The sequence below is a fragment of the Cephus cinctus genome, unplaced genomic scaffold (assembly GCF_000341935.2).
Source record: "Cephus cinctus unplaced genomic scaffold, Ccin1 Ccin1_scaffold0265, whole genome shotgun sequence".
Classification (NCBI taxonomy): Eukaryota; Metazoa; Arthropoda; class Insecta; order Hymenoptera; family Cephidae; genus Cephus; species Cephus cinctus.
The window spans coordinates 103,452-124,607 of record NW_014332976.1 but is presented as its reverse complement, the minus strand read 5'-3'; the positions used below and the strand labels follow the sequence as shown (position 1 = coordinate 124,607).

At 39.0% G+C, this 21,156-nt stretch overlaps 1 protein-coding gene across 19 annotated transcripts in view; it reads left to right on the top strand.

The window, feature by feature from the left end:
- The window catches only part of LOC107265960 (disks large 1 tumor suppressor protein), a 167,760-nt gene that overhangs the window by 45,674 nt on the left and 100,930 nt on the right, over positions 1–21,156 (top strand). For 2 of the 19 annotated variants that reach the window (XM_025083230.1, XM_025083231.1), the window contains exon 3: positions 9,779–9,814. The exons of 14 other annotated variants lie outside the window; for them this stretch is intronic. In XM_025083230.1, coding sequence (XP_024938998.1) covers positions 9,779–9,814 — 36 coding nt within the window. Of the gene's footprint in view, positions 1–6,538; positions 7,504–9,778; positions 9,815–15,800; positions 15,909–21,156 lie in introns of those variants that run through there. 3 more of the 19 variants (XM_025083233.1, XM_015735950.2, XM_015735952.2) reach the window with 3 other exon arrangements.

Below are 21,156 nucleotides of genomic sequence, written 5' to 3'. Positions count from 1 at the left end.
CGATCAGCCGTCCCAACGTAGTCGCACACGTGTGCACGTGCGCACACACCACTATCCGTGAAACCTTGTATGGATTACGCACGCAGACAAACGAAAAGGCGCACACACCTCCACACACACCCCCGAGGGCGCCCCAGTAGTGTGCCAAGTGCGCGCAGTGACGTAGGTCAGTGTTCGCGATTCCAGAATTCCTCGACGCTACTGAAATCCCTCGTAAACCCTGAAACATTACGTAACTTGCAGCCACGAATTTTTCTGTCCTTCCTCCCTTTGGATTTGCTGTTTATCGTCTGACGACAAAGAAGGGTGAACTTGACATAGATTTCTAGCGGACCAATAGGACGATATTATTGACACCCTTAGTGGGTAATGAAATTATCATGAGTTTCGTGCCAAATTAAGCCACGAGGTGCCGTGTCGATCGCTCGTTTGAAAACAAGACTAGTGATATGCAAGGTGTGTTTCATGACAGTACGTTCATATTGGGGGTTGATTTTTTTACCTTGACAAGGCATTTCGAAGCTATTGAGAGTTTACGATAGCTTGATGGTCTCTTTACTTTTTGCGACAACACGCCAATAGGGTCCACTATTATGGGTTATGATTGCGTGATAGTTGAAATGTACATTATGGAATTATACCGTTGGAGATAAATAATGGTTTTTTTAGGACATTTATTTTTCAAATATGAATGGTGACGTACGGTCTCGTTAATATTGCAGGTATTTGATATGAAACTAGAGCTTCTAATGGTATTTGATGCTGGTGACGTATAGTACAGGTATTGGCATACATGGTAAATGTGTAAAGCGTAACACGTGATCGCTTAAGGATTTTCATATTGGCTCGTCATGTCCATGTCGATACATGGCGGTGTGAATGAGAGATGGCTCGGCATGAATGGACGAACGTTAATATATTAATGATACACGGTATTTGACAAAGCGTCAAAGTAATTTCAACATCCCGATCATCAATTGTAGAATCAAATTGACGAATAACATATCTTCGAATATTTATTATTCCAACAAATGACAGTATTTTGTTGGTTAAAGATAATGCACCACTCACATATCCATCCAAATTTTTATCACTCCCACGTATAAAAATACATATTCGCGAATCCCTTTAATTGAAAGTAGAAAATGTCAATTTTGTGCGATAAAATTTTAGCGATTAATTAAAATTTGTTAAAAAGGTAGCCAGATGAATTTTTACGATAAAAAGACTAACACTGAAAAACGTGCTTCCACTTTGACTAACTCAATTTAAATTACGTAGAAGCTTCTCTGCTACTGTGACGTTTACGTCCAGAACACTGTTATTCACATCCATTCACAATTACTAAATATACGCGTTACACCTCTCAATCGATACTCTATTTTGGGGAGGACTGAGCACTCGAAGATTTTATCGAGTTTGATGAACTGTCGAAATCTCATCCGGTGATGCGCTCTTGACTTATTCACTAAACTATAAAAGCTCAACGGCCAGCTCTAAGCCATGTATTAAAGTGCACTGACGTATTATTTGTGAGAGCTTTCGAATCGGGCCGGGTCGCTCAAGCTCGTGCTACACGATATCGACCGACGCCGTTGTCAGGGCCAGCTGGGAAGCAGGATTCTCCACAAAAGTCTAGACTTATCGACTACGGACTATACTGTCCCATATTTGGTTCTCATCTGGTGCACATGGATAGTTTCTTGAACAATTGACCATTCGTAGTATACCTGTTGGTGTATATGTGTATATATATATATATATATATATATATGTGTATATAATGCGAAATAGGGATTATCAATTATTGGCATAATGGGTACAGTACTATGGACCACATACAATCCCTTTAACAAAAGCCACTTTACCCGATCGCGAATAGTATTCGCGTTCTGTGCATTGTATCATTTGATTGGTTTATCATGATTAATTATACGTATTACCCATTACCCTTAGGCACTAATTAGATTTAATCGTCTTGTGCGGAAATTTCAGTCTCGTTAACTCGTGTTCCAGGCCACCTGTGATATTTCGCAACAATTGTCGCCTTGTCGGTCGATTACTTGCAACGAACAGTTGCAGATATACGTATAGACACAATGAGGAACATCGATGTACATATTTATTTTTTATATCTGCTATATTTTTAAAAGGATATTGTGTCGTAGTATCGTGCTTAAGAATTCTTACTTCTATTGCTACTTTTTGGATGATATTCGGTCGCTATAGTTACCTCGTTATCTAAAGAGTGATAAGCGACGAACTACTTCAGACTAATAGCTTACCTGTTACAGGCAGCATGTTGCTACGTTCTAATGGCCTTGCTACACATGTAACGAGTGTGTTTTATTATTAATTAAAACAAAATAGTTATTAGTCTTTTCAAGCACAAATAGTTAGAGGAATATATAGGCTGTTATATAAATATCGCATGGTATATTCTAGGGTGAAATTGACGTGTTTACAAAAAATATTCAATATTGTTTCATAGACGTCAAAAAATATTCAATATTGTTTCATACAGCCCACGCTGTCGCTACGGTGAATTTTACATGTTTTTGCAGAGATGCTAATTACGCTTGTTCAGTTCCTATGGCTATACAGTGACGTCTTTTATAACCACTCGACGAATATGCCAGTCGCTCTTGAATTACCTGTCCTTACCTCATCAGTAATTAGACGTTAACGTCGTCGAAATCTGCTTCACACTCGTGCACGAGTCAATAAAGAATATGCTATAAAATGCGAGCGCTTTGCGTAATAACACAATCATTCAAAAGTCGCGCAATTATTTAACTACAAAATAAGGTAAACATATGGAGTAGAAACTTTTATTATACTTTTTCTCTATATAAAGAAAACCGAGTAAGACGATTCGTAGAATTGTCTGTATCTTTTCATAAATTCCAGATAAAAGGATTATCTTTGAATTATCTTTAATTTCTTTTTTTTTTCGAAAATTAATATCTCCCAAAGGTCATGTACATGTATTGTCAGTTTTTCTATCGTTGATAAATTCTCGTAATTCATCCGCAGGAGTCAAAAGTTAAGCATCTCTTCCACCCAAGTTAGCAGTTCAACTCTCTTGTATTCCTAGGGGGTGCTTCCTAACCAAAACAACTTATGTTTCGAGCCGCGCATCTGTATCTTTCTTATAGTCTTTGAAACAACAACTTTCCTCTGTATTGTTCCAACTTTTTACTGCCGGCAGTTCTGCCAGACTCGGTAGGGTAGGTGAAGGGGTGGTTGTTTGTTATCCGAACGCCGTATCCATAAGTGAACAGCCGCTCGATACTGTCTGACTTTTTTTTAGTGGCTTGAGTGACTACCGATGCAACGTTAAGGGGTCCACGTCGATGTCAGCTAGGGTGATTAAAAAGCGTCGATCCGTAAACTGATTTAAACGGGTATCATGCCGTGGGCATCGCGACGCTGGTATCACACCCCTAGCGGAAATGAAATTACTTAACGAAGCGACGATCGAACGCTTCCCATGCCATTATGGCTTTTCACGTGATGGAGTGTCTTTTCCATAAGGGGTGCGTAACACCTATCTGTATGTAGTGCTACCCTATCTTTACCACCATTCTTGGCGGAACGTGCGTGTAATTGATGCCACGAGTACTTTTCAATTAGTTTTCGCTTCCACGTAACTATTTCAATATCCGTAGGCGATAGGGGTACGCGAGCCGATCGGTAAGGGAAAGGGGCGAGTTCCATGAGTGCTAAGTTACGTCATGTTACCTCCAAACTAATTAAAACAACTGCGCCGATTAGTTTTACCTTTCCTTCGCGTTCCTGGCGAACCATCCAAACTGCTCGGTGAACCTGCTCGTTCGCTTGTTCATTCACTCGTTCGTCTCGTCGGTGTCCGTTCGAAGGAATAATTACTTTCTGCTGCGGGCATTTAGGTACACACGAAACACACCCAGTGTCCATAAATCGTCCCTTGACGGACAGTAACCTAATGTATGCTTTCACGTAGCTGTAAACAGTGAGATATTCGTGGCTTTTTCGTACAATTAGATTTCGCTTCTCCTGACCATTACAAAGTTACATGAGTGAAGCTCTCTAGTTTCCTAGGTTAAAATTGTATTTTAACTTTAAGACAAGTTTGCTCGTTGAATTTGTAAGTCTGATATTTTCGAGGGCTCGAATCTTGATCTTTATGCAAATAATGTACTGTCGAATAACATGCGTGGAATATACCTTAATAGCCTGGTGGAATATTCGAATGGTTTCTAATTGCACGTGGTAACACCTCGCGAAAGTTTATGCTCCTATTGCATAAATGTATGTAATGGGTTGTTTGGGAATTTACATGCATAGTAAGCTCACGAGTTATTCGTGAATTTTCAGTTAAAGCCCCTTTTGCTTTTTAAAGCACTGCTGTAGGCGGATTAATCAGTGATACTGTTCATTTTAAGATAGTAGAATGAGATAGCAAAATGGAAATTATTTTTAAAATTTTATTTATTCAGATCACGTGGAGTTAGGTATGTACTGTATTTATTTTTCAAATTTTCGATTTATCGTTCGGAAGCTTCATTTCTCGAAACTGTATTTTCGTGATGAAACCAAGCAAGAGGAAGTGTCGAAGAAACTTAGTGCAGATAAGCACTGGAGGAACGGTAATGCGGTGTAACTCAGTTTACATAAGAAACGTCTAGTAGTTAACTTTTCTGGAGAATAAATCAATATTTAATCTACCGAAACGAAGGGACGTGGAAGATACTGAGATTTTCGAAAGGGCCTCTATATATAGCTACTGCAAGATATAAGGAAACAAGAGTTACTTAATTAAGCCGCACTCGAAAGATAATTCAGTTCCACCACCTTCTACCCTTTATACGTATTCATTGGGAAGCTTATAGAAGGGTACTTTTTTGTACCATTCCAAAAGTAACAGACCTTTCGTAATGCTCGTTATTTTCCTTTTAAATACGGGCCATTCAACTGTGCCTCTTTTTTTAGACGTCTTGCTCCAGACCGTTAAGCAGTGATGAAACCATGAAAAAAAAAAGATACCAAATACAAAATTTAAGTCAACTGTCTGAAGTTTTCTTTTCATTTATATATATATTTTTTCAGGCATAACATAACTTTTTGTAAGATAATCGTCAATGCAGGCTTTACGAGCCATCACGTAACTGAGGTAAATCACAACTCGGAATATGAGCATGAAACAAAGCGAGCGATATCGCTATATGAAAATTGTGGCCACTGCCTTCCAGCAGACTAATTTCCTCGCGTCACGTTCCGCGCGATACGAGCGCTGTTAGCTATGTGATAAATCCAAGCCTCGATCGCAATGCAACTGCAGCTGCAGGTTAATGCATGCTACGGTACAACGGAGAATTTCAGATCGGAATTATGGCTGCTAATTCGGCTAATCGAGGATCGTCGATTCGAGAGCTACCATTGACTTCTGAGCTGGTCAATGAGACTCAGTATCGTGGTGCTATACTTGTATTGGGGTTTTCAATGGAACTCGGGTTTAGTTTAGGAGGGTAAATTGTAAACCATCTCTTCCGCACTGTTTACCCTTTCGTTTGCGTCCTAGTGTAAAGTACCTTGACCTGTACAGCCAACCATATACCTTACTAACTGGATCGCACTTTTTAAGTGATAATTGATTTTCAACCGAATACTCGCGAATCAATATTGCCTTTTTGGTCCACACATTTTATTCCTTAGATCCTATCTGGCATAGCGATGTTCAGGATGTTCAGTAATTCACTGGAGGACAGTGGGGCCAATTATAGTTGACGTAATTTTAAAACGGGATATCTTCAATAAAAGACAGATAAGAGCGCTCAAAAATGTCTGAAGGAATTATCGAATTAATTTAGAATTTTTAATTCCACCTCATTTCGACGTAATAAATTTAAGTTAATCTACAGTAGGTATATCAGCCTGACGACACTCTGGCCCTCGTTACGCCAGACAATTAATTGTGTTCATAAAATTAATCTCCTATGAAAAAGAGGCTACGCATCTGCTACCACGGAAACTGTTTCCTTAACAACGTAAAAGTGAAATCGCATTGTTTGAAAAGTTTTTGAATTTACCGCACATGGTAAAGGGATCGCGGTGGAAAGTTGCGTAATCATTTATTTCTTTATCGCCAAGACTTTAATTCGCGGTCTGCCTCGAAGGGGCTTTTTAATTAGTCTTGAAGCACCAGCAATTTATATTCCCTTCAGCGACGGTTTATGTCGCGGCCGTTTAATTCAACTTTTTAATGGCTCGGACCGGTACAGCAGTTCGCGACTGTTTCGCGTATATGAGGATTCGTCAGGGTAGGTTACTGTAAACCTGTTTTACCAACGTGGATCGTCGCTGCTATCGAGCACGCGAATACGTGCTGGATGTAATTTGCCATTTTAACACCAGTCAACAAAATAGCGAACTTGCTTATTTCGCACTTCATTCTGTAGATATCATACCTCTATGTCTATATGTAGCTATATACATTTTGGTACCTGCGCAAATATCTGCACTGATAGTACATAGTTGTATGTATACCATAAAGTACTTCGTTTCAAACGCTACTGAATTAATGTGTATGCTATATTGTTATACTTTATGCAAAAACTTGTATTTAGAATTTACATATCCCTACCGTGTCCCAAGAAAGAACCGAATTTTCAATCTTCATACGTCATTATGTTTCCAAAAATCAATAATATCATAATTATACAGACGTAGGTTAAATGCTGAATTTTTGTGACAATAACGGAAATTGATAATAATCCTGATAGAATTCACAATAATAGCCTTGCCATGAGTTTCGGTGCTCTTCTTATCAATAATTCATATGCTCTTGTCTCATTCTCATGAATATATTAAGATACGTAATACTCTGTCCTTTCACGATCGTTTTAGCTACGTTTGACTTGGCACTGAATTAAGGATTTATGAGCATTTATTAGTGGTCTAGTGATTTGATATCAGTAACCAAGTCTTCGAGGCCTTTTCATTGCCTTTTGTAAATATGACTTACAATTACCGGCTATTTAGCTTTCCTTACTATAAGAAAACCATTTTCCAATTTTAATGAAGTAGTCAATCAAGTGACATTTATTATAAGCATGACAAAGATAACTTTTTTAATGATATAAAAATTAAATAAAATTGACAATAATTATCACTGCCTCTTGCTGAACTTTACTTGTCACTATTGACGTATAGAAAGCGAAATTACAAAATATTTTTTATACGTGTTTTAAACGAATGACTGTTATCATTACCTGATACCGTACATATCTTTATGACTGTCATTCGTGGTGGCTAAGTGAAGTTTTCTCACTTGTGTGACGTGTAAAAAGGCGAGGGTGTGAAAATTGTCCCGATATGCCCCCAACCACCCCAGGGGACCCAGCTATGTGCTCACTTTGTCCGCGCAGCAAGAAAGCACAGCATCCAAAGAAGCTTGTGCGCTTTGACTCTGTTGTCGACACGTTCTCCATTTCGGATTCTAATGCTGCCAGCAATCAAAGGGTAAGCTTACTGTTTGATAGATAAAATAAAGTAGAGACGTTACAGCTGCTTTATTGTGAAAAACATACAATTTTTGGACTTGGAGTAAAGAGCATACCTATAGACGAAGCAGTTTTTTATATCCTCATGCTTCGTATAATGCTATACTTTTATTATGATATTAATATAAAACACAGACGCGAAAATAACTTTCTCGTACATGATAAAAATATCGTATGTTTATACGTTACGTATCTTTTTACCTAAATCCATCACTTAAGTATCTTATCGTATCGCCAACTTTTACTTGCTTTGAGGTTATCAAACGAATCTTTTTTCTTTCATTTCCAATGATTTTTTAATAGGTTATAATACAAAATACATTTTCTTACTATATTCTGCTTATACGACGTTTTCGTACGGATGAGCAACGTCATTTGTTTTTACGGATAATTAAAGTGTGAGAGGTTTATCGGGGCATAGGTGCCGATTATAGTATTAGCAGAGCCGAATGCTTCCGTATTTTCCTGGTGAAAACTTTTTATTTTAGCCCGAGTGGCAAAAAATCTCGGACGTTGAATAAATAACTCTGGCGAGAAAGTGGAGGGCGCATTAATTTTAATATCTCGCCGTCGAGCCGTGATTACGGAATGCGGAAAACGGCAGAATTCTACGGCCTCTTTAATTGAGAGTTTCTTTCACTGCCATGATACAGTCGGCATTGCGATAAAGGAGTCAAGCTTTTTCTTTTCTTTTTTTCCTCTTATTTTTATTCGCAACGCTACCCCCGGCAACGCGAAAGCGCCAGTTTATACAGTCGTCGAAAGCACTTAACGAGTACAGCTTTATACCGAGTACACAGTATACATATAGATAGGTAGACGTACCTACGTGAATCTCGCGCAAGATTCTCTGTAGTAATTTGGCAAAGCAACACGTCGGATAAGGGTAGGTCACATGTACCATCCGGTGGGGAAACAGCAGGAGACCGATAATGTCCCTTAGGAAAGCTACCCCTGCCATTCGTTTATGATAATGTTCTCGACGCTGATGTCTCCGGAATGTAAATCACATACTACGCCCTCTCGTTCAAGGCTCACTCTCAATTCCACAGATGCCGATATTAGGGCGACCGTCATTTCTCTTCCTTCGCGTCTACGTGCAGCCGGTCGACGTTTTTTAATAAACCCAATACGAAATTTTCTCTGCGCTTCCTCGCGATGCTTAATAGCTATTATCAATGTTGAAATTCAAATGTGATAATTAATCTACTATAATCCTGGAGTCGCGTATTCGGTCATGAAAATTGGAGGTTTATGGTTTTCGAAGGTAAGTAATACCTAGGTAGAATCCTTCAGACACAGGATCGTCCTGTCTTATCAAAGCAGGCAAAAGGACCCTCGAGCCTCAAAGGGAAACGTCTCGCATGATCTAGGCATCCCTAAGCTTCGCAATTTCTTGATCCAAGTAGCATACCTAATCAAGTATCTCAGGGATACCATCCATTTCTATGGTAATGTAATTGAAAATCAATTTATTTTATCAATTTATTGACAATTTATATTATAATAGAGGAACGCGTAAGAGGTTCGTCTATTTACATAATGCCTCATCGATTATTTATACGATCCTACGCAAATTTCAGGCTACGTACTTATACTCGAAAACACCTATACCAAAGGTACTGTTTTTCTACGTTAAACTTTCATCAGTGAAATGCAAACGACGCGGATAGAGTTTTTGCCGAATTTTGAAAAAAAAAAAATATATTACACGGGTATACATCCTTACACGATTTTATAGCAATTTTAATATGTCGACTGTCACGAGTTTCGTAAAATGTCGCTTTCAAAATTTCTATCCGACTTGAACATTATTCAAACGTTCGTATCAAGGATATGAAACGTTCCTTATGGCGAGCGATGGGAACGCTTGACTATAGAGACAGGATAATCCTAGGGAAAGTGACGTCATCTTTACGGGGTGTTCGTGTAAACGCTGCAATAATAATCGCTAAGTGATAACGCCATGAAGGGAGCTTTCGGTCCTTCGTGATGGCATTCAGGAGCTGTGATAACCGTTATGGGATTATTCTGCGAAAACCCACCGTTAATTAAGCGGATTATACGGGATGATAACGGGTATCGACTTTTAAAAACAGCATAAATAAGCAACACGACACATTGGGTTTTTTCTTGTTAAAAAAAATTAGCCACCCTATATATACTCTGCTGTCATCCCTATGATATTTGAATCGTTCAATCGTATATATGATGTATTTTTTTTTATGTTTCAGGTAAGCATTTTACGTTTACATGGAAGGTTCTCAGACGTAAGTATAATTCATTCGTTTTCTATAGATATCAAAGTGACTCGCGGTCATTTGTACATGTCTGCTAGGATTGACGATAATTTTTCTTGGATATATTGCGTTGGAATATATGTGATATAATACCGTGATCAATCTCTCTTTTGATCCAGACGCTATGAATCTTTCGAAATTTTTGTAATATTTCATCCGCGTTCAGCAAAGCTGCGTGCCTTTATGTCAGAGGGTTATGCGACCTAATCATCTATCCTAAATTATGTTGAAACTGTTTCTATATGGCCAGGAGAAACCAGAAGAATCGAAGTCATAGTTTGGGATTGACAACTTATCGAAATCTTGCTGTAGTGCGAGCTTCATTGGTATATCGAAATTTATTTTCATTTACTGTTAATATGTATGTATTATAGTATAGGGGTTTACATATTGGTAATTTTTTGTTGTGATTGGATAAAACCCTGAATCCCCAGGATTTCTATACAATCGCAATAAATATCATATCTATATTTATTGACTGATTTGATTTTCCAATTAATACTTGAATTGTACAATCATGAATTTTGAATCCGATTCGCAGTCATGTGTATACGAAATGCCTGTATATTACATACAGACTGACTTCAATATAGAATTAATTCAATTAAACAAAGCTAGATCATTAGCAGCACATCGAAGTTCGTCATTGTGATTGGACATATTTTCAGACTAAATCATCCGTATAAATTTTAATTTAAATATTTGAATTTTCCATTCGAAATGTTCACAGTTCACTAAATATGGCGAAAAAAAACACTGTACGTGCCCAGTTGCGTACGTATCAGCTTATCATACAAGCACATAATTCAAGCTTCCATTCGTTCCTTTGCGATTGAAAGCGGACAATAACCAAGAGTTGGAACGATAACAGCATCAGCATCGTATTCGGAGAAATAAGCCAAAGTGTTTCAGGGCGATTCGAGGGATGAAACTAAACCACAGGAATATAATTTCGACCAATGATACTTGATTAAACGAATAATCAAAATTGTCCAAGACTGCTTGGGGGACTAGAAATTCAAGGGATTAGAGTTCTTTATTAGCATTATTGGTCCTCAGGAATTGTCGCCAAAGAAATTCTTTATTGCATCGTAGTATAAACTAATAGCTATATTCTTAAACCATAGATATTTAGAAAAAATCTATTTCGGTGTATCTTTAAGGAATCTTTTAACGTATAAAATGACTTATAGTACATTGAAATCGATTTAGATTTCATAGCTCCGATTAATTCCGCTGCGTTCTCGATCGATTGCCCTCTGTTTCCTGCACTATTTACCTGAGGCTTACTCCGACCCTTTCTATCTGAATCTAGCAACCTGAGCGGTCGTGCATTTCCGTAACCCTTCGTTCCTGTTCGTGCATACAGGTGCGTTTGGTGATTTTATAAGGCCCCTAACAGTATCAGCACGTACGGTTGCGCTTCTTAATTTTACGCGTCCCCAAAAGTCCACCGGATGCGTTAAACTATCGTTCTTTCTGATAAGTTCCATCAGAGCTCTCGTTTTGGCGGAGTTGAGTTGAGCCTGTTCCACCTCAATTCCCAGGTCATACCGGCTAGTCAGTTCCCAGTGAAAAATAATTTGGTTACCGTTTGCCTGGCATGCGGATGCATGCACGAAGGGTGGCCGGCCGAAGGTAACGTAGGTGTCAGTTCAGGAATTTTCACTATCAGTGTCGAGTTAAGAAAATGCATTACAATACATAGGAATATAGTGAAACTATCCTATAGTATCATTTTCGCATGACAAATAGAATCGCAGAAACCGGCGGTATACCCGCGTATTCACAAATCATACTAGGAAGAAGCAATATTTCAGAAATCGGATATAAGGGATGAGATATCCTGAATCGTTAACGTACTCTAAAGAACCTGCCGTCGAAGTGGAAAGGGTGTGGCAGCAACTGGAGCGATATATTACAGCCGCTGTCTGGATCGCGCTAGGAGGAAGTTTAAAGATCAGCAGGGCAGATGCACACTAATGTCTATATCTTCAGATACAAAGTCCACACCCTCGTATTTCAAAATCTTTGGTAAAAATTATATTTAACTTCTCTCTATATTTTTCCCTTTAAAGAAATACGATATATTTTTCATCTATCCACCCTTTGTATCGTCTGTCTGAATAACACGAGGAATTAATTTTTTAATGAATTTTCTTTTCGCGTATTTACAAGACTGCGAGTACAAAGATAGGGGTGGAAGTAATGTCAAAAACTTTGGTTGACTTTTTACCCTCATTTTCAAAGCTGGGTAGCGTGTGACTACTTGGGTACATTTTGTTTACGCACGCACAATATGTTAACTTGCTGATAAAATAATCAATATTCTTGTGTTCGTTTGTCAACAAACATAATCCGCCGTGTGACAGCATTTCTCGGGGATGAAATCGAGTCGTGCAAATGGTTAGGGTGAGCGAGGTGACACTAGTTAGCATACTTACCCTACCAAAGAGAGAAAGCAAGAGTGCGGACGCATACATTTACTTAAATCCCTCCAGTCTACCGGTGCCTGTACAGCTACATATTTTCCCTCTAGGCTTTACTGACATCCCTAGTGTAACCACGAATTTCAGGCATATACCTATAACCGTAAGAGAAAATTTTTGTCCAGTTTCAAAATCATCGACGAACTTCGAATACATATGGGGAAAACTTAACCGGCTGCGATGGTAATCGCATAACAATTAATAACAGCGTATATAGATATGTATATATAATTATATATAGATTCCGATTTTCGTCTATTGCAAGTATATTGTTTCGGCGGATTCGCACGAAATTCCGATACGAGTTCCTTCCAAATATAATTAAACGTGCTTGCCTACTCTCGTTCTCGCGTTTTCGCAGGACAAAGAATAACAGTCGTGACGCTCACGTGTGACGTTGTAATTGGGTTCATCAAGAAGGAGAATGGGTATATGCGAGTTAACGTGGCATTACCTATATTTGCGTGTAGCTAAGCTGTGAAAATGGCGGTGGCTCATTTTGCCATCCTCTTCAGGAAGTAACGAGCTTTGAGTAATCCTAAGTAATCCTAATGGATACTACCGCGCTCGTAATATATATTAAGTTATATCCTCCCGTTCTATCCGCCCGTAGATACACCTTTCATGTAAACATCCTAAAATTCACTGAAAATCTCAGCCTCGTTCTACTACACTGTTTTCCTCTATTTCTATACGTCCTTTTACGCACCCAAAATGCGTGCCTCCTTTGTTCAGATATTTCGGCAGATTTTCCTAAACGCTAAGCTCAGGCAAGCATTAATAGAAACCCGTATAGGAGTAGGTATCGTTGCTGTGTATACAGGTTTACAGGGTAGATCTACCTTATAGTACATAATTAGTTACACGCAACGAGCATAACCAAACGTGTGTTAGGAAAAGGTAAGGGGGTGCTTCAAAATTATACTAAGCTTCGTACACTCGATGCAAATGAAATATCTAAACGGAGAAGGGCGCAAACGAAAATCCCTTATACGCCAGAGCGAGTGCTGAGTTTTGCATAAGATCAAAGGTTTCACATTTGATGTGCACACGTGTATAGTCCACGTATGCGTATACCCATTTCACATATAGATTTTCAGTCACGTGTGGAGTTGTAGACGTTGATATCCGTTGGGCTTATGTACCACGAATTTCCATGAGCAAACAGCGACCAGACGTGCATTCGTTTGCATTTAAATTCGATAAAATTCCCAAATCTCGTTGTTAGAGATAAATCGAGCGGTAACCAAAGTTCAGGTGGATTTTTCGCTTAAAGTTGATGAATCGCGTAACTCCGTAGTTTTGTATTCATTTATTGCTTCAATTAATTTATCGAGCATGTGTATATGCATATACATATATGGTATATATTATAGCAGATTGTATGATATATTTTGTAACTGCACTGTATAATCGATGTGGTTGAGGCTATAAAACTCAGCAGTACTGACGAGAATAGGTGGTCGAACGAATTGTACGGAAATTCTATGGCTGTTACATAATAGCAGGGATCGCAATAAAATAAAAATTTAGGTATCACGGTAAAAAATCTTTTGCGCCCAATTTTGAAATTTTTGCGAATTTATTACGCGAGACAAACGCCGTCTGCACTATACGACGTGAATGTTAGAGAGGATAGCCATAGTGACCGTTAGAAGAAAAGCGGATAAAGTGTTTCACGCACTACATCACCCTTAATGGAAACGAGAGAGTTACAGAAGGGAGTCTGAATATAAGATACTGTGGAAGGAAGAAGGGAAGGAGTGAAAATGAAAGACCCTCTAATCCATGCCATCTTAAGAGGTAACTAGTAGTTACTCTCTTTACTCCTCTGCTGACTCTTCTTAAAAGTTTACCTGCAAGCTTTACGTATTGTACATAAATTTTGCTTGTTTCGTAACTACAAATTTTACACTGTAACGTAAAATTAATAAACGCTTGAACAGTATCCGCTTCGTCTGGTATGATTTTAACGCAACGTGGAAAAGCGAATAATTCGTTAACGAATTAAAAGTATATCTCAAATCCGTTAATTCATCATAATGAAATCTTCCGAGCAGAGATTTTTCGTGTGCGTGAAGAAATAATTTGTTGAAAAACAAATGTTAATATCCAACATGTTTCGTTTGAGTTTACTGATATTTTTTATATACCTGTTAGACAGTGTATTACTTTTTTTTCGTCAATTTCTTAACGCGACTGGATACACTTACGTTTCATAATATCATCATATCCGACAAGAAAAACTTAGGAAAACAAATATTTTCATCTTGCATACAGATCGCTGTCGAAAATCCAAGAAAATTGATTCTTTCGTTTCTCCATGGCAAAAGGTCATCCCTATCCAACTGGCAGAGTGAAGTGCCAATGTTAGGCAGTGAAGAGGGCTGGAGGAGCGGGGATTCGTGGGGGGTGATTTCGCGTGGGGGTAGATCTTGCGCCGTCTACACCAGCTGGCAGCATCCCTCGGCCGACGTTGCGAACCTCAGCGGCAGTCACTCGCGCGGATCACGGCCCGCGGGTTCCTAGCCTAGCTGGATTCGCGCATCCTGCAACTGCCAAGTCTCTGTGTCTTTGTCACGTCGCACCTCTATGACGAGATAAAAGTGTCTGTCAGGCCTTAACGATGGATTTCCGAACTGTTCGTTGAATAGAATAAAGCTATTTCTGTTTTGCGAAAACTTTTGAGTCTCGGTGGTCATAAGTTTATTTACAGTATTTATTAGCAGGCGACGCGCGTTCTGTCCTTTGTAAAATTCACTCGTAAACAATTGTCTACTTGATACCAGAATACCAAATGGGACGTTCAATGCACGCTGGCGCACTAACTCCAGAATATATCGTACAAGTAGCGTGACGCAACTTGTGAAGTTACCTTTACACGTTGAGAAACACGTGCACAGTGAAGCGTACTTACACGTTGTGCGTAAGTTGCCATATTTTAGGGATTTTTTACGTGATAATAATATTGGAGGAAATACGTGAACTATTTAATGCAGGAGCTTAGAAGTGTCGGATGCATCGTGGTGCATTCCTTAAGTATTTCCCATAGAGCTATCGATTCGATTATCACGTGCATGGTGAAAGTTTGTAGCTTACCGAACGTGTGGCAGGGTAGCCGGTCGCATAGTTGGGAAATTTCCGTAAATCTGGAAACGGCGAGTGTCTGGATATATACATGTAGACAGATACGAAAATCACATACGAGAAAGTAAATTTGATTGGAAATCCATTAAAAGGTTTAAATCCCAAGCGTTAAAGTAAAGGCCGGAAGTGAGGATGCCACGATACATGTGACACGGCTGAAGAGTTTCATGCTGGCTTGACCGTAAAACCAATCCGGAAGTCGAACTATCGTGGTGGTGGACACTAGATAGTGCAGGTACTAGAAGGTGTATGAAGTTGATCGAAGTTGAGGAACTATACGAGTTATCAACCTGGAGTGCCAATGCGGATCACGTGTGGCGCCCATCTTCATGGGGATGGGCTTTAACGATAAAAAGCTGCGGAGACTCAGAAGATTGCGGCTCTTTGGCCGCGCAAAGGTTTACCTCACGGTCCGCTGGCCTCAGCTGGTGGGTGTACCTTTATCATCCTTCTTTTACCATTTCATCGTTTTACTTTTACTTTAATCTTTTCGCCTGTTTCGTACAGCCGAGAAAACACTTGAAAATTATAGTCCCTTTCCCGTGATTTACTTGGGATCTCTCGTGTAGGCATCTTCAATCCCGCGAAACAATGCTTTCGTACGAGGAAAAGATTACGTACAATTTTATAACAGCTTTTGACCAATGGAAAAAGTCACATACATATTTTGAATGAAAAACTTATAATTAAGTCACGAAGTATCGTTTTATGTTCAGGTGCAACGTGAATCTGGGTACATATGAATTTCTATGTAATCTGGGATTCTGCTCAAAACCTTTCCAGCTCTCCTTTAAAAAGTAATCAATTCTGAGTAACGTTAACCGCATTTACTTCATTTTTTTTTAATTTCACCGCACACGCCCGCACGCCAGATGCACGTGGTTGGATCAGATATCGTCACAGTTGGGACATCTTTATGTCTTTTTTTGTTACCAGATGGTCTATTTTACATACTGCGTCTCTTTTCACGTCCCACCTGCAATCCTGTATCATCTCTTATAGACTCCTTTACTATCAATATTGCCCACTATTGCACTTTGACCCAGTTTTTTTTTTTAAATTTATCCCACAGTATATGCATCATATGTATATTCTTCCCCTTCGAAGTCATTTTCACGAAACCCGTCTTACTTCTGGCCAATTTATCTGGCCCATTTTCTCACGTTGTCTTTTTGTACTCTGGATAGTCAAGAAATTCTGTCAGTTCGATACGTAAGTCTGCGAGAGTTTCTGTTGATACGTATACATAGAGATTGACTTTTACATTGAATAATTAAACGATTTCACGCGAACACCGTATGAAAACCAATCACAGATACAAAACTCGATGGTATGTAGTTCGATTGTTTGTGAATAATGGATTGCTATTTTCTAAGGACAACGTAGTTAACGAATAACAGTTTATATCGGCGAACGGTTGTATAAATCTAGCAGGACGACGCTACGGGTTTCGCGGCTCTCCAGGAAAAGAGTGGATACCTTTACGTGGAAACTCACCTTGTTATAATGGATCTCATTACTTTTATCGCTCAGACATACATCTACCCCAACTCGGAATTACCTCCTTCCGGCACCGGGCTTATACCAATCTGCATGTAAAAATTACGGATGCCCACTCCTCTTCTCACCTCCCATAAAGTAAGCGGGTTTTCTAATTTTAAAAATTAGAATTACCGTCACGGCTATGTATCACGTATAAAACGAGACATGCCATGAACTCCCTAGACGCTCCTATTTAAATATAAAGACGCGAGAACGATGTCGTACCTTTTATACCGTATACTGTCATTAAACCCTCCTAACTGGTACCCTTTAACAATAATTGTTACTTCGCAATCCAATTCGGCCAACCTCGAAACCCTTTAGTAATACTTTTATTTCAACGGAATCGTATAATTAGAAGTAGCTACTAGTGGCTCGACGTGAATCGCCTATTTGTCGCAAAATTTCTTCATCGGGTATACACGCGGCTGTGCACTGAGAGCTTAATTAAAATATTTTGCATAACAATACCATCGCATGTTGCAACGTACAGTACAATGATCCCATAAAGCACACTGGAGTTTTAATAAATGATCTTAATTTCACGTACAAATCGTTTAAAAAACGAAGCTCATTGTATCATTATCAGGAGTAAGTAGACGTATGTATACATATAATGCTTGCCAAGCTGGGTGACCTGGGACTCTCTACAGCATACAAATGAGTCTTTGGCCGATGTAGAAAAGTCTGTGGTATTTGCCATTTTATCATCTCCTACTTCCGGTTACTCGGCGAACCAGAGAGGCGTGTAATTGCCTAGTTGTGGTTCTTACGAAAGCACGGCCCTTTGAGTAAAGCGAGGAAGGTCAGGTAATTCTTAGAGAAACAGTCCACTGACTTTTCAAGCACTGAGTTAAAGGAAAAGCCTAAGGCATATAAGAATCGAAGAAAGACTTGGGGGATGATCCGTCTCTTTTTTTTTTTTTAATAAAAAGTTATTGCAATCTGTATCAAAATGCAACGGCTCAAATAAAAATTACTGAATGTCCGCTTTAACGCTACCAAGTACCTACTGAGAACAATCAAAACTTTCCCAGAGCCCACAATGCTTGAATACTTGCCTTGAGCTATTACCACAAAGCCTGCCATGACGAGTGAACTTAGGTAGAAGTTTATTATCGGGACTTGCAGAGAACAATCGAATAAAGTAATCTCAACTCTAGCCTATAGTTATCGTAGAATATATTGAACTTGAATTTTCACGAAAAGTACGTCTCGTGTGAAATTTGATTTACTACACGGTAGAAGTTTATTATCGGGACTTGCAGAGAACAATCGAATAAAGTAATCTCAACTCTAGCCTATAGTTATCGTAGAATATATTGAACTTGAATTTTCACGAAAAGTACGTCTCGTGTGAAATTTGATTTACTACACGAATATACGTTTTCCGGTAAGTATATATATATATATATATATATATATATATACCGACTATATATATACGCGTGGAAACGGCAGTACGATTTTCGCTTTACGTCTCTTGGCGCTCATTGAAGATTCTACAGTTTACGTTAGACGCGTTCGACTTCTCGTGTTTCTAATGGTAAAATCTGACTTGCATGAGGATTTACGTCATCTCCATAGTATTTCATCAATCTCACGAGCACTTGAGCAATTTCGCAATCAGCGAGTAATACGATTTGCGAGTGTAGCTTTTCCTCTGACAATTCACAAATCACATTTGTGTTTACTATATCCTTTTTTTTTACCATAAAGACGAAGCTTGGATAGCTTGTATTTAGTGGATGCAATATTCTTCTACCCCTGATAGATGGATATATGTCCGTATGTATATTGTACGTATATAGTATATGTATAAATGACAGTGCGTTGCACCGGAGGCCGTAATACATCTGCCAATCCCAGATAGAGTCCCGTGCCAATCTCACCCCTCACCTTTAACAGTTTTTGTAGCGGATTCTGCTAATATGAGAAGTGACTGGCTGTGCCATTTCATTCGATATCCTCGTTGATAAGAGGTATCGCGCAAATCCCATTTTTAGGCTCGACCGGCATATCAAGTACTACAAACCGTATCTACTCTTACGCACCGTCGTGGCAGAGGGAACCCCCTTATTTTATAACATTTTCCTCGGGTCGGAAAATGGGTGAGAAAAAGGTATCCCGAGGAAAAATAGGTTTTTACGTTGCGTCTATTCTCGTATGAATTTAAATTACCTGTATATATAAGATTGATTCGTTTTACGTTATTCGTATATTTTTACTTGGGATATATAGGCTGTTACTTGTGAACCCTGCTGAAAATATTATGTAGGTAAATTTTATTACTTTGGTGTAACACGTGAAGGATAGTGAGCGAGAGGAAGGTAGAAGAGAATTCCTAATACGAAAAAGCGGATCATTCTGATCGTTCGGTGACGCAAAGGCCACGTCATATTTTTCGGGGAAATAATACGTGGTGGACATAATGACAAATTGGTATGAACGAGAAGGGGTGACTTCAACAGTTAGGGGATGAAAGAGTATGCCTACGCAGCTCGAGACATCGTGCATAATTTTTGGTAACGTCATAATACGTACGTCCAGCCGATAATATTGTATTAACATTATTGTATCAGATTGTATTATTGCATATCAGTATTTCACAGACGTGCGTTCATGAAACTGCTTATTTTGCTTTAATTCAAAAATATCGTAAAAATTACCCCTTTTGCATAAAAACGAATTTGTGATATAAATACATTTTTGTAGCTCACTCATGACAAATTTTTAAATAATAACCATTTCTATTTTCAATCTTAAACAAGAAGAGTGCTTTTCGTGCTCAATTTCACAAGGGTTCAATATATTCAAACTTTATGTAATATGGAAGCGAAATTTCGTTTACTCCTTATATATCCATTCCTTTTTTCCTATATCGAATTCCATCCTATATGTATACACACGATATAGGACTTAGTCCCCAAAGTGAAGTGTTACGTTTTACTTTGTTTACATACAGAATCCCGAGAATTTCAAGATTCATGTTAAACCCCATAGAAATATATTCCCAAAAGATGTAAACTCATTACACACGTTGTACATTCCTCAGAAAAGAAAAGAAAAAGAAAAAAAGTCGCCCACAATGTATTTTGCAAACTATAGAATTTGTTTCACTCGGCTCCAGCGACAAATGATACAGGCAGCTCTTGGAGATTGATCTGCGTAAGATTTCATCCAATTAGCAGTCATCGCGTTGTGTTCTACGTGAGTTATCTTTTTGGAACAGTCATCGCGTCATCATTAGTGGCACTATCGGACTGCCCTGGGGAGTAAGGTATATTTGTCAATTCGTAAATAGTACCTATACGAGTACACGTAAGGTGCGCCGTGCGTGTACAGAACTTTGCGAACGTGAGCTATCGCTCCTGCCTATAGCTCATTTTCGTGACACAAAGCTCCGGAACTAATTAAATAGGCTGCACTGCGGTGGTAATAACACATTACGTGTATGCCTATCTACCCCGAATGTAATTTCCAGGGGACAGCTGAGTTCGAGTCTCTGTTTGCCAACCAGCATCAGCCAACCGACAGACGACTAGACGACCGTGTCAGCAATCGAGCTATACGCATAGCTCGTGACCAACGTTCGGCTGCAAAATACCGTCGTCCAGACGAACATCAATAAAATGCTGACCGACATCAATTTGTCGTATGGTAACGACAATAGTGCAGTATTATTTGGTAATTGTGGAAAGGGTGACTTTTGATCGAGCATTGATTCTAGACATATGCATACGTTACGGCTCGAACGGGAGCGAATATTGTTTACATGTCAGTAAAGCCAATTGCTGGGATCTCTTTGAGAGGAATTCCCATTACTCGCAGCAAATTTTCAGTAATCGATATATCCACAGGGCGAGTCTCCGCGGCTGTGTGTTAAATGATTTTGACCTAATTGAAAGTGCTCGAGCTGTTAAAATAGTGGAGAGAGAATCGCGATTTTGCAATTTCATATACGTATAGGGACACGTGCCGCTGCGCGCGTGATACTAAAATTAGTATACTCGTATATCATTGCTTGTAATTATATTTAGATGCGGATTGTTTGATCAATACTTTTCTGAAACGGTATTATCACGCGATCATACGTCTGACCAGTGACGGCGATTCGTGGTTATTTATCAGTCG